The 15,000-nt window shown below is 44.5% G+C and overlaps 1 protein-coding gene across 1 annotated transcript in view; it reads left to right on the forward strand.

Moving 5' to 3' along the window:
- Window positions 1-15,000, forward strand: part of dchs1a (dachsous cadherin-related 1a) — a gene marked incomplete at its 5' end in the record, with an annotated part of 147,310 nt that overhangs the window by 120,517 nt on the left and 11,793 nt on the right. The window contains 6 exons of the mRNA XM_084310459.1: window positions 2,819-2,829; window positions 3,314-4,160; window positions 9,979-10,218; window positions 11,327-11,452; window positions 13,964-14,173; window positions 14,703-15,000. The exon at window positions 14,703-15,000 is cut by the window's right edge and continues 569 nt beyond it. Coding sequence (XP_084166585.1) covers window positions 2,819-2,829; window positions 3,314-4,160; window positions 9,979-10,218; window positions 11,327-11,452; window positions 13,964-14,173; window positions 14,703-15,000 — 1,732 coding nt within the window. The remainder of the gene's footprint in view (window positions 1-2,818; window positions 2,830-3,313; window positions 4,161-9,978; window positions 10,219-11,326; window positions 11,453-13,963; window positions 14,174-14,702) is intronic.

Raw genomic sequence — 15,000 nt, forward strand, 5'->3', positions numbered from 1 at the left:
GGTAAAAGAAATAAATGAACTAGAAGGACGCGCTCAGTAGAGCGCAAATCACCGCCAGGCAGCAGAATATATCTTTGTGGTTTCTATGATGAATATCTGTTAGATTGTGACTGTATTCTCAAGGTGTTTCTCTTGTTCCATAGGTTATGGTATTGGCCTACCTTGGTTTGCATTGTAAATTCATTGGCAAATGCCTGCCTTTAAAAATGCCTGCCTGCTATCAGAAATGCAAGCCGAGGCCACAATGAGGTCTCAATCAGGCATCCCAGTGAGTTAACTATTCTAGTATATTATGAAGGACAACTTTCTCTGATCAGATTGTTGTGATCACGGTTAAATGAACAGATCAATGTTCCCTGCATACTCTTTTGCCACATGTTGGTCCTAACCCATAGGCGTAGTCACGGAAACACTAATTGTCCCTACCAAAAGGGAGAGTGAAAACTGTAGTTCTAGTATTATAATTCACAACATCGCTGTAGCAGCCTATGGATTTTTCTAGCATGAGAGCGAGTGGGTGGAATTGACCATGAAGTCATCCTGCTTCTTTTATCTGTCTTTATTCTTGGCCTGACCGTCTCATAAGCAGAACCAAACGTGTTTTAAATCTCACATATCAGTGACCATATAGAAAAGTCACAGGCACACATGTAGGCTATTTAATTTGAATCTTTTTTCTTTTGGTATGGGCTTTTGGACCCAATTTGCTATCCATTTGTATGCAGAAAGTGCACATGTAGGCCAAATGCATCAGTTCAGGAGGTTAATTAAAAACAGTACAGTACAAAATAACTGTATTTACACTCAAATGTGTGCAAAAAAACTGTTCTGCTTGTGCACTTCATGCATTCGCATATTAAGTGTCCCTCCCAAATCAAATCAAACACACAACCCTGGGCCTCTCATTGGCCAGGAACGTACAACAGGCCGCACAATGCAATGGCAACTCACACAGATGACTGGCATGACAATGGACCACAGCAGGAGAGAGGATTAAAAGATTAAAATACAATGAAATGAGGGAAATTGTGTTTTTTTTGCCTGTTTACACTTGAAAGCCATCACAGCAGTGGAAATCACGTTCTCTGGTTGAATTGACAACCTGTTGATTTCAAGAGAGTCTAGTGGGCTGCTAAACGTTAAGTCGTCACTGACACCGTAGAGGCCTGAGAGTGACGATTTCTGGCCAGAGCAGCCGCCTTGTTTCGCCAAATAGTCAACATTGGAAATACTTCAATGTTACGAACTAGAGCAGCCTCGGGGTATGTGGTTTGGCAAACCGAGCTCTAGCCCTGACATTAAGTGTAGTATTGAGGAAAAGACGAAAACTGAATAAATGGTCTGGTTTTCAAAGAAAACAAGAGAAATAACACTAGGGGTTAGCTTACCAAATCAATACATAAGGTCTCAGACCCGGCGCCCGCTCTGGCTGATGCTCCCTCCTGAGTGGTGCGACTTGCCAGTGGTCGATCTGATAGTAGTTCAAGTTTTTTTTTTAATAGGTTGGTTGGTCCAGTGGCAAAACAACTACTCGTTTTCTAAATAAACACAGTCCATGGGTGTTCACAATGAGTGGGTTCTTGTATTAGGGCAATGGCAGAGAATTCAACCAACTCCCTTGCGCCATTCGCACGCTTCATTTCTTCGTTCCACTCATGTGTCACAAGCTTCTCCGTCTGTCTAGGAACGCTGGCTGAACTTTGGTGATTAGTTCCAGCATACACATGCGCACTCATTCCCACACATTTATCAATCAGCTTAACACGCAATTATTTCTCAATTAACCCTTTAAAGCCTACATAGACACAGGTTCTCCTGGACATAGTGTTATATTTTAGCCAATTCTGAGCTTATTCTTTAGTCAGTAGTCAGTATCAAGTGTTAGAAACTATAGGAATCTTCCATTGATTCTCCCAGCCCATGTGACCATTTCTAGCATTGCCATTGGCTATAGGCTAAAAACTCAGCGACAGATAGATAGATAGATAGATAGATAGATAGATAGATAGATAGATAGATAGATAGATAGATAGATAGATAGATAGATAGATAGATAGATAGATAGATAGATAGATAGATAGATAGATAGATAGATAGATAGATTTGAAGGATAGACGGTAACGGTATATATCACGGTATTCATTTATCTTAAAATGTCTATATAAATGCTTCTGAAGGGGTAACACACTGGTATGGCAGCTATTACTGTACTTGTGTAACGGTTGTGACAACGTCACCTCAAACTTCGATGCCCCGAGTGGGAGTCGAACCCCGGTCTCCCACACCGCGGGCAGCAACACAGACCGCTACACCAAGAGGTGAATCCACTACTTCGCAACGTGTCTATCTGTCTTTGAGGATGTGAGAGTGATAGATAGATAGATAGATAGATAGATAGATAGATAGATAGATAGATAGATAGATAGATAGATAGATAGATAGATAGATAGATAGATAGATAGATAGATAGATAGATAGATAGATAGATAGATAGATAGATAGATGGATGGATGGATGGATGGATGGATGGATGGATGGATGGATGGATAGATAGATAGATACAGCTGAACGGAGAGATATAGCTTCATTGTTGACGGAGAGAAGATAATCTCCTAATTCGGATGCTATTTAAAGTGAGTCTTTGCGAAGAACGGTTCCAAAGATATTTAATGTTTTGCAAAACATGTCTAGTGCCGCGAGAGAGGGTTAACTCAATGAAAAACCAGCTTATACAAAAAGGTGAATCAAAGGAAAGAACATAAGGACAAAACATTTCTAATGACAATAGGTTCACGTGACTATGGCATGTTGTAAACAGGAGCCAGAGAGGTTTGTAGTATCGCCATCTTGTGTGCAAAAGGTGTTACTTTATACTGTAATATTTCAATGGACAAATGTGGCAATCAAATCAAATCAAATACTAGTCATTGCTCCATTTGAAAACTATACAAGGATTCAGGTCCTTGGCCTGATGTCAGCCTAGGTGCGACATTTCATTCATTACGGCCCTGTAGTTTGTGAGATTAGCTGTGGATAAACATACACACTCACACAGACAGACACACACACAGACAGACACAACCATGCATAATCTCCCCAGGCATACCACCTGGCAGACATAATAAAAGGAACTGCAGCTTGTTGTATAGCAAGAGTATCATAATTCTCACATTGTGAACGTTTATTCCTTTCAATCGAGGGTTTTGATGAAGTCGCAACCAAATCAGTCACAAGGACAGAAAAAAGGAAATGTCTTACCTTGATTTCAGTATTCCTCAAATGCTCACATTGAGATGACTTCTCTTTGTTACAGGTGCTAAGCTTGATCAGACCTACTTCTAAGACCAACTTATTCCCCATATCCTTCAACTCCGTGGAGGAAGCCAAGCCTGGCTCCATCATCGGCTCGGTGCGGCTACACGACAGAGGGGTCCGGGAGGCGGGCGAGGTGACCTACACGGTGGTCGGGGGCACAGACCGCGACGGGACCTTCGCGGTGGACCGTCTCACCGGAGACGTGTACCTCGCTCAGCCCCTGGACTACGAGCGGGACGCACGCTACACCCTGCAGATCGAGGTGGACGACTTCTCCCAGGCTCTTCCCAGTAGCACTCTGGTGCAGCTGGAGATCGACGTGGAGGACAGCAACGACCACGCGCCCCAGTTCCCAGAGGACCCCGTCACCATCGTCATTCCTGAGAACATAGCGTCCGGCTCCTCCATCTACACCTTCCAGGCCACGGACAGGGACGGCAGCGGGCCCAACAGCGAGCTGAGCTACTCCATCCGACACCAGTGGCCGAACGGCCTTGACCTGCTGACCCTCGACCCGTCCACCGGGATCCTCTCCTTGGCCCGGGGACTGGACTACGAGGTCACTTCCTCTCTCGTCCTGGTGGTCCAGGCGACCGACTCCGCCCTCAACGCCAGCCAGAGGCGCTGGGGCTCGGTCACGGCGAGGGTGTTCGTGACGGACGAGAACGACAACGCGCCGGTGTTCAGCTCGCCGACGGCGGTCAGCGTGATGGAGGACCAGCCGGTGGGCTTCGTGGCCTTGTACGTCATGGCCAGAGACGCGGACCAAGGCGAGAACAGCCGGGTGACCTACAGCATCCAGTCGGGCAACGCTGCGGGGATGTTCAGCCTCAGCCCCAACGCTGGTAAGTCCTCTCTCTGGGAAGGCTCCTATAGACCGCAGGAGTGACGTGCCGTTTGGCCCCCGTCCCCTGGTTCCAGAGGCACAAAAACAAGGATGATTTATTTTGCACATAATCTCACACACGTCCAAAAGCTGCACACATTCATTTAGTTTTGACAGTTGTTGAGAGTAAAATGAGTTTGAATGTTGCCACCAGTGATGTCATGAGGGACATTGCATCCTTGTGTACAGCACCAGGGATTCAATGTCCCCGATGACATCACTGGTGGCCTTATTCAAACTGATTTACTCTCAATAACTGTCAAACTAAATTAATGTGTGGAACACCGATTAGAGCGTTTGGATGTGTGTGAGATTATGTGCAAAACAAATCGGCCTTGTTTTTTTTGGTGAAGTGGCGCTTCTAACAATGTAGACTGTATTATAATTTGCAGTAAACAACGTATAATCTGCTCAAAGAATCATCAGCATTAATAGTTCTACTTATCTGTTGAGACCATTCTTTTTTTTTACATGTATTTCCTAGAAACACACATGTAGTTTAATTTATCTACAAACTGCGTCATAGCTAGGTAGCTAGCCAACCGCCATGCTAACCATCTGCTGGAGCCTAGCTTAGTGTTGACTAAAAGTATTTCCAAATGAAACCTAAGCTAGCCAGCGTTTGTTGTTGATACTTGAAGGTGACTGCTGAAAAGGGTAGAACTTCCTCTGAATACACAATTATCATTATCTGCGGCAGTTGTATTTGTTTCCAACATATACAAAAAAAGAATAGTATTCCCTGAAGCACATATGCACAATGTCAAAATGGGAAGGTATTTTGAACCAGAGGGGCGGGACACCACCACTAATCTGGTCTATAGATATTTAAGCCCCGCCTTTTCTACATGTTCAGATACTAACACACACACACGCGCGCGCGCGCACACACACAAAGCCTTGTAACGGTCCTCTCTGGTTTGATTTCAACACTCTTGCTTCACCGTTCTGGACATATTCCCTTCATTCAGAGGCCAGACACGGCTCCCTGCCAATAGCCACACACACACACACACACACACACACACACACACACACACACACACACACACACACACACACACACACACACACACACACACACACACACACACACACACACACACACACACACACACACACACACACACACACACACACACACACACACACACACACACACACACACACACACACACACACACACACACACACACACACACACACAAAGCCCATCATCTGTAGTTATATGCATCTAGTCCCATGAAAGACCAAAGAACCTTCTGCTCAGGCTTCTGGGAGCCATTAGAGGAGGGATCAGTTACGGTTGTTTATGCGAGTGTTTCTCTGCCTGTGCATGTGTGTTTGTGTGTGTGTGTGTGTGTGTGTGTGTGTGTGTGTGTGTGTGTGTGTGTGTGTGTGTGTGTGTGTATGTGTGTGTGTGTGTGTGTGTGTGTGTGTGTGTGTGTGTGTGTGTGTGTGTGTGTGTGTGTGTGTGTACATGTGTGTGTACATGTGTGTGTTTGTGTGTTTGCGTGACTCTGTTAATTCTGACCTCAGGCTATTAAGTCCCACAGGACTTGTTGTGTTGTGCGAGACACGCGTCAGCCCCTGACTCCGCCCCCTCTAACCCCACCCCCTCACCTCTCCCAGCCCCCCACACACCCCTACCCCCCCCTCCCCCACACCAGACCGGGCTAGGGGACTGGAAACAGTCAGGATCGGTGATGTGTGTGTCACTGCCGCTCGGCCTAGCAGCGTGCGTTCGTACATCTTGAAGCGTTTTTTTCTTGTGTGTGTGTGTGTGTGTTTTCCCGCCACACTGGTGATTTGTCAGAGTAATGATAGAGTTGATCCTCTGAGTACCTTGTTGGCTCCCGTTCCAGGGGCCTGCTGAACCGGGCGGAACTCTACGCACATTCTACTTTCATTAGTTTGGTATTACGCTCTGACCACAACAGAGAGCACCGCTAAGTTATTATTATGGAACCCATCCCTCCAAAAGCTGTTGGATGAGGGATGGCCATCTTTTCATCATCTTCTTCTTCTTCTTCTTCTTCTTCTTCTTCTTCTTCTTCTTCTTCTTCTTCTTCTTCTTCTTCTTCTTCTTCTTCTTCTTCTTCTTCTTCCTTCTTCTTCCTTCTTCTTCTTCTTCTTCTTCTTCTTCTTCTTCTTCTTCTTCTTCTTCTTCTTCTTCTTCTTCTTCTTCTTCTTCTTCTTCTTCTTCTTCTTCTTCTTCTTCTTCTTCTTCTTCTTCTTCTTCTCCTCCTCCTTCTTCTCCTTCTCTTTCTTCTCCTTCTTCTTCTCCTGCTCCTTCTTCCCCTTTCTCCTTATCCTTCTCTTTATTCTCCTTCTTCTCCTTCTTCTCCTCCTTCTCCTTCTCCTCCTTCTCCTTATTCTCCTTCTTCTTATCCTGCTCCTTCTTCTCCTTCTTCTTCTCCTGCTCCTTCTTCTCCTTCTTCTCCTGCTCCTTATTCTCCTTCTGCTCTTTCTTCTCCTGCTCCTTCTTCTCCTTCTTCTTCTCCTGCTCCTTCTTCTCCTTCTTCTCCTGCTCTTTCTTCTCCTTCTTCTCCTTCTTCTTCTCCTGCTCCTTCTTCTCCTGCTCCTTCTTCTCCTTCTTCTTCTCCTTCTTCTTCTTCTTCTTCTTCTTCTTCTTCTTCTTCTTCTTCTTCTTCTTCTTCTTCTTCTTCTTCTTCTTCTTCTTCTTCTTCTTCTTCTTCTTCTTCTCCTGCTCCTTCTTCTCCTCTTCTCCTGCTCCTTCTTCTTCTCATTCTTCTTCTCCTTCTTCTCCTGCTCCATCTTCTCCTGCTCCTTCTTCTTCTTTCTCCTCTCCTTCTCTTTATTCTCCTTCTCTTTATTCTCCTTCTCTTTATTCTCTTTATCCTCCTTCTCTTTATCCTGAATGAATGAATGAATGAAAACGTTATTTAACAGATTGCAGAATGGGTACAATACAGTACGGCTCAATACACACAATTGTTAAGGGGATGCAGACCAGAGAAAGACGTTTGTCTTGTTTACATCAGGGTCCCCCATTTTCAATTCATAGCGACATTTATGACATACACAACATACATGACATTTATGGCATAGGGACATACATGACATACAGGTATTTAGTACTGTTACATTTGTGACATATACGATATGCAAATATACAGTACTGTTACCCATAGATCCTGACAGAGTATGATGGGGAGGGGACTGTACAATAGGAGGGGGGCGGGTGGGTGGGTGGGAGAGAAATATACATATGGTGGGGAGCGTGGTCCTCCTCCTCCTTCTTCTTCTTCTTCTTCTTCTTCTTCTTCTTCTTCTTCTTCTTCTTCTTCTTCTTCTTCTTCTTCTTCTTCTTCTTCTTCTTCTTCTTCTTCTTCTTCTTCTTCTTCTTCTTCTTCTTCTTCTTCTTCTCTTCTTCTTCTCCTGCTCCTTCTTCTCCTTCTTCTCCTGCTCCTTCTTCTCCTCTTCTCCTGCTCCTTCTTCTTCTCATTCTTCTTCTCCTTCTTCTCCTGCTCCATCTTCTCCTGCTCCTTCTTCTTCTTTCTCCTCTCCTTCTCTTTATTCTCCTTCTCTTTATTCTCCTTCTCTTTATTCTCTTTATCCTCCTTCTCTTTATCATGAATGAATGAAAACGTTATTTAACAGATTGCAGAATGGGTACAATACAGTACGGCTCAATACACACAATTGTTAAGGGGATGCAGACCAGAGAAAGACGTTTGTCTTGTTTACATCAGGGTCCCCCATTTTCAATTCATAGCGACATTTATGACATACACAACATACATGACATTTATGGCATAGGGACATACATGACATACAGGTATTTAGTACTGTTACATTTGTGACATATACGATATGCAAATATACAGTACTGTTACCCATAGATCCTGACAGAGTATGATGGGGAGGGGACTGTACAATAGGAGGGGGCGGGTGGGTGGGTGGGAGAGAAATATACATATGGTGGGGAGCGTGGTCCTCCTCCTCCTTCTTCTTCTTCTTCTTCTTCTTCTTCTTCTTCTTCTTCTTCTTCTTCTTCTTCTTCTTCTTCTTCTTCTTCTTCTTCTTCTTCTTCTTCTTCTTCTTCTTCTTCTTCTTCTTCTTCTTCTTCTTCTTCTTCTTCTTCTTCTTCTCCTCCCTCCCTCTGCCTGAGGTGAATTGCTTTCCTGCTAAAGACAACAGTCTCCCTGAATAAAGCATCATGGTGTGATGATGAATGAGCTCCAGTGTGTGTGTGTGTGTGTGTGTGAGAAGAACCGCTTGGTGTGTCGCCGCCCCGCCTGACGGGTGCCGGCTGCAGCTCCCACTCCGCTGGGGACCGAGCTCACCCTGGCTCACCCCCTCAGACTGGGGCACAGGCTCCATGGCCCTGACCCTATGTGCCCCTGCTGTACGCACCAGTGAGGAATTGGAAACATCCAAAAAGAAAGAACCTTCTTCCCGAGTCTCTCTCTCTCTCTCTCTCTCTCTCTCTCTCTCTCCCTCTCTCTCTCTCTCTCTCTCTCTCTCTCTCTCTCTCTCTCTCTCTCTCTCGCTCTCTCTCTCTCTCTCTCTCTCTCTCTCTCTCTTGCTCTCTCTCTCTCTCTCCCTCTCTCTCTCCCACTGCCCATGTGTTATCAGTGACCAGGCTTACGGCTGGATCACAGAGGAGTCAAACTCTGCTGAAAGTATTCCAGCCAGTAACTCCTACCAGATTAAAGGCTTAGGGGCAAGTTATCTCAGAGCTAGTGAGATACAAAGAGAAAACACACACAAGAGAAAAAAGGAAAAGAGAAAGAGTTAAAGCAGAACCATAACAGCCCCAGTTGTTCTGCCACCCCCCTTCCCTCCCTCTTCCCCCACCCCCCTGCGATCTGCTCTCTCTTTTACGGTTGCGGCTCATTTTAAAGCATGAAATAGAAATTGAATCAATGCTGTAACCTCTCAGGGCAGGATAATGAAAAGGCTAGGGTGCCCCTAATTTCTACAGAGCACGGCAGGCCCTGACTGTTGCGTGTCTAGAGCGCGTGTTTACTGCCGCTCTCTTGATGGCTGCGCCGTTCTCCAGTGGAAAAACTCGTAAACTGCGGCCAGATAGTTAGGGCTGCTCGGCTGTTTCAGGGTGGTAGCAGGTAGGCAGAGCCCGGTTGTCGGGGGGGGAGGGGGGGAGCGCCGTGGTGCTGATTCTGCGCTCACACGACAGCTTTTTCACACCTCTTTTGATTCGACTCCCTCCAGAAGTATTTGGTCACATTCCAAGCGGGGGGGGGGAACTGTGGCCTTCTCGCCCCAAGGCCTTTGATATCACGCTTCCACAGTTGCCAGCGGCGTAATCGCTCCCTCGGAATAACGCAAGGTGTGATGGGACATGTGTCTTTTATATCCCACGTGTAGTCATAATAATAATAATTAGGGATGCTCGATATTGGCTTTTTTACCGATACCGATATACCGATATTGTCCAACTCTTAATTTCCGATACCGATATCAACCGATACCGATATATGCAGGGTTTCCCCCCCCCAAAAAACACAATAATTTCAGGTAATTAACATTACATATGCCTTGTTGTGGAATTAACATAACATTATGCATACTTTTGACAATAAATTAAATCAGAATTTGTTCTTACTTGCTTGCCTGGGTAAATAAAGGTTATAGAAATGTTAAAAAATAAAAATAAAAAATTTATATATTTTTTTTAAAACCGATACCGATATTTTCCGATATCACATTTTAATGCCGATATCTGCCGATAATATCGGTAGGCCGATAATATCGGACATCCCTAATAATAATAATTCCTCTCTCCGCAGGTTCTCTGTCTATCTCCAAAGCGCTGGACCGCGAGCAGCAGGACGTCTACAACCTGACCCTGGTGGCCGAGGACCACGGGACGCCGCGGCGCTCGTCCAGCCAGCTGCTGCGCGTCCACGTGATCGACGTCAACGACGAGGCGCCCTGGTTCCAGGAGAGCCGGTACGAGGCCCAGATAGCAGAGAACCAGCCGCCAGGATCCACGGTGCTGGCGGTGTCCGCCTCCGATCTGGACCAAGGTGAGTCACATACAGTGAGATAGGAAGGAAGGCACGTGGTGGTAAGTGCAAAATTGGCATGAGATGTGATAATGCTCCATGTTATCACATCCTGTGTATATTAATCCATCCTGTGTATACTCATTACTCATATTATGCTGTTTTTATTGTTTATTTTTCTTTCTTTCTTTCTTTCTTTCTTGTGACACTCGTTATAGAAGACTGAGATACACAAAGAAGAATTCCAAAGCACTTGTACATATAGTTTATGAGATTTCTGAGACTTACGTGACGCACAATGTGAACCGACATAGTGATGCTGGATCGACAGTCGTACAGTCCGTATCTGAGACCCCCCCCCCCCCCCCCTCCAGGCTGTTTGTATATCAACATTACATAATGACACCCGCAGACACATTTAAATGCCAATACGTGTCTAAACTGTGCTCTCAGAAGTCAGATTGCCAGAGAGTGTTTGCCAAAAAAACGCCCCTCGATTCCTTCGCCATGCCGCCTCAGCCGGCATGTGCCGAACGTATGTTCACATCGCGGACATTAACAGTTGCTTTTAATTGAAGACCACGCAGGAGGGGGGGGCGGGCGGAGGAGGAGGAGGAGGAGGAGGAGGAGGGCCATCGCATTCCGCTGGCGTTAGTCAGGAGCCCATAAAGCAGAAGGATTATAAACCTCTCTCTCCAGGAGCAATTAGTGGAGTAAACAGGTGAGGGTGCCAGACCGGGCTCTCTCTCTGTTAGCACGCAATCTGGCACCCATTGGGGGGGGGGGGGGGGGGTGGGTGCATCGCCGGCAAACTGCTTAGATGGCAAAACAAACTGCAAACAAACAAAAAAGATAATGGCATACCACTGTGTTTACGTGACAGAAATCTATTGTGTATATTCACCAGTATTTACAGCTCTTATTGTGTATATTCACCTGTATACAGCTTTTATTGTGTATATTCACCAGTACTCTTAGGAATTGTTTTTTTTATTCTCCCCCTGTGCCTGCGAGGAAATTCGGTCCAGCCTATACACACATGTTACGGATAAATGGTTGATCCCCCCCCCTCACGTTGCTCTTGCAGCGTAGTGACTGTGTGTGTGTGTGTGTTTGTGTGTGTGTGTAGGGGCCAATGGGCACGTGACATATGGAAGCATCTCAGACGAGGGCTTCCACATCAACCCGGTGACCGGCATCATAACAACCACCAAGGCGCTGGACAGGGAGCTCCAGGAAGACTACACTGTGACAGGTACTGACGTCCCCTCCTCGTCTCCGGCCCCTCCTCGTCCCCTCCCCGTCCCCTCCTCTCTGCCACTGCCTGACACATCGTAATGATCATCAATAAAACTTGCACCGGGGAGCTGGCAGTTTCTGGACGTATCAGTCCAGGGTGTTCGTTCAGACAACTCTCTCTCGTGCTGGTTTTATTTGAATGCCTTTCAGAAACTAAACACTGAGATGTGTTGAGATAACACAGGATGTGCTGTCCTAAATAACTAAATACATACAGATGTGTTTCAAAATAGAGAAAAAGAGACAACCCGGTTTTACCATTTGTGTGCTATGAACACACGTTGTGTTTTTATTAGGGCTGTCAAGCGATTAAACGATTTTAATTATTTAAATCGTTCAATTAATGCAAATTAATAAAAAAGAAAATACATTCAGTAGCCAAATCTATCTGTAGCATCTGTGGTAATGAAGAAATACATGATAAAATGGCCTCCGGCAATGTTGAATGGTGATTCATCTCGTGAGTAGCTGTAATTGCAGCTTAGTTGACAGAGAGTCCCTTAGTGTGGGAGACGCACGTTATCATCATTAGCAAAGAAAGCGGTGTCAGCTCAGCCAGTGATATTAGACTGTATAGTTACTTCAAGATTGGGAAAGACTGTCCATCACGTCGCGACATCCATACAACTTGGTTTAATCCAAAAAAAGTCTGTTCGAAAACTTTGTAGAATGAAATCTAAACGCACTTAGGCTTATTGTTATTCTTATTCGTGACTTTTGTTTTGTCTACCTAAATGTTTACTGTGAGCGATTTGTAGTACCAAATTTCCCTCGGGATGAATAAAGTATTTTTATTCTATTCTATTCTATTCATGTAGTTTTCATGTTTAGTTAGGGACAACAAGTGTAGTTTTTGTTTAGTTATGGACAACGTGTGTTGTTTTTGTTTAGTTATGGACAACGTGTGTAGTTTTTGTTTAGTTATGGACAACACAGTTTTTTAAATATATTTTTATTATTTTTTTTCCGGGCAGTCCGGTAGAGAGAGAGAGGAAGTATGGGAGGATAGACGGGGGAAGACATTCGGCAAATGGGAGTCAAACCCGGGTGTTGCACCGCAGTGCTGTACGTGGTGCGCCACCCTGTCGCCCCAACACGTGTCGTTTTTATGTTTAGTTATGGACAACACGTGTCGTTTTTATGTTTAGTTATGGACCACACGTGTCGTTTTTATGTTTAGTTATGGACAACACGTGTCGTTTTTATGTTTAGTTATGGACCACACGTGTCGTTTTTATGTTTAGTTATGGACAACACATATTGTTTTTATGTTTAGTTATGGACCACACGTGTCGTTTTTATGTTTAGTTATGGACAACACGTGTCGTTTTTATGTTTAGTTATGGACCACACATGTCGTTTTTATGTTTAGTTATGGACAACACATGTTGTTTTTATGTTTAGTTATGGACAACACATGTCGTTTTTATGTTTAGTTATGGACAACACGTGTCGTTTTTATGTTTAGTTATGGACAACACGTGTCGTTTTCATGTTTAGTTATGGACAACGCGTGTAGTTTTTATGTTTAGTTATGGACAACACGTGTCGTTTTCATGTTTAGTTATGGACAACACATGTAGTTTTTGTTTAGTTATGGACAACACATGTCGTTTTTATGTTTAGTTATGGACAACACATGTCGTTTTTATGTTTAGTTATGGACAACACATGTCGTTTTCATGTTTAGTTATGGACAACGCGTGTAGTTTTTGTTTAGTTATGGACAACACATGTCATTTTTATGTTTAGTTATGGACAACACATAGTTTTTAATGTTTAGTTATGGACAACACGTGTAGTTTTTATGTTTAGTTATGGACAACACATGTAGTTTTTATGTTTAGTTATGGACAACACATGTCGTTTTTATGTTTAGTTATGGACAACACGTGTCGTTTTTATGTTTAGTTATGGACAACACGTGTCGTTTTCATGTTTAGTTATGGACAACACATGTAGTTTTTATGTTTAGTTATGGACAACACATGTCGTTTTTATGTTTAGTTATGGACAACACGTGTCGTTTTCATGTTTAGTTATGGACAAGGCGTGTAGTTTTTGTTTAGTTATGGACAACACGTGTCGTTTTTATGTTTAGTTATGGACAAGGTGTGTAATTTTTGTTTAGTTATGGACAACACATGTAGTATTTATGTTTAGTTAGGGACAATGCGTGTAGTTTTTATGTTTAGTTAGGGACAACGCTTGTAGTTTTTTGTTTAGTTATGGATAACACGTGTCGTTTTTATGTTTAGTTATGGACAACACGTAGTTTTTGTTTAGGTATGGACAACAAATGTCGTTTTTATGTTTAGTTAGGGACAATGCGTGTAAATTTTTATGTTTAGATATGGACAACGTGTGTCGTTTTCATGTTTAGTTATGGACAACACATGTCGTTTTTACATTTAGTTAGGGACAACGCGTGTGGTGTTATTAACATACTGCCCCTCTGGTTCAACAGTATATGCCAAAGACGGAGGCCTGCCGCCAAACTATGCCAAGACCACGGTGAGGATCAAAGTACTGGATGAGAATGACAACGCCCCCGCGTTCGGACGGCTCTACTACAGCCTGGAGGTGCCCGAGAACCAGGAACCGGCGTCTCTCTTCACCCTCAGAGCCACCGACGGGGACACGGGAGCCAGCAGAGAGGTCAACTACATGATCACGGGTGAGAGAACGTCTTTTGATGTGTCATGTATGTTTTGTGTGATGTACTGTATCTCACCTACTGCGGTGAATTCCCATGAGAATGTTACCATGATCCATGATTAGCATATATGTCTTTTGATGTGTCACATTATGTTTTGTGTGATGTACTGTATCCCGCCACCGTGAATGTACATTCAGAATGTTAACATGATTATCACAGGTTCCAATATTGTAATGTTGCACACAAGATCACGGGTGTGCCATGTATGGTTTGCATGAATTGGCATTAGAATCTCTCACCTACCTCCCTCTTATATTTGAGGTGAATTGAATTTGACTTTGAAGAAAAAAGAAAAAAGAAAGCTTACTTGATTTGGACACTTGTTGATCTGCTCTTAGCAGTCTTCATTTCTGCTACGTTGCTACAGTATGTTGTTGATACTAGAATTTATAGCGTATTATACCGCAAGTTGCTCTGGAATGTAAATATAATGATATTCCAATGTTGTGATAATCAATAATCATTCCCCACTTCTCTCCTCCTGCAGCTGGTGACCCATCAGGAGACTTCCGCCTGGACCGCCGGTCAGGAGTGCTGTCTACCTCCAGGCCCCTGGACCGCGAGAAGAAGGCCAGGTACACCCTGAGGATCTCAGCCCAGGACCAGGGCAGCCCTCCCCTCAGCGGCACCGCCACGGTGGACGTGAGCGTCCTGGACATCAACGACAACAGTCCCCAGTTCCCCAGCGGCAGCTACACGGCCGACGTCTCCGAAGACGTCCCTATCGGCTCCCTGGTCCTAGAGGTGACGGCCACGGACTTGGACCAGGGCCCCAACGGCCAGGT

This window comes from Notolepis coatsorum, assembly GCF_963971535.1.
Source record: "Notolepis coatsorum genome assembly, chromosome: 1".
In the NCBI taxonomy this organism is placed as follows: domain Eukaryota; kingdom Metazoa; phylum Chordata; class Actinopteri; order Aulopiformes; family Paralepididae; genus Notolepis; species Notolepis coatsorum.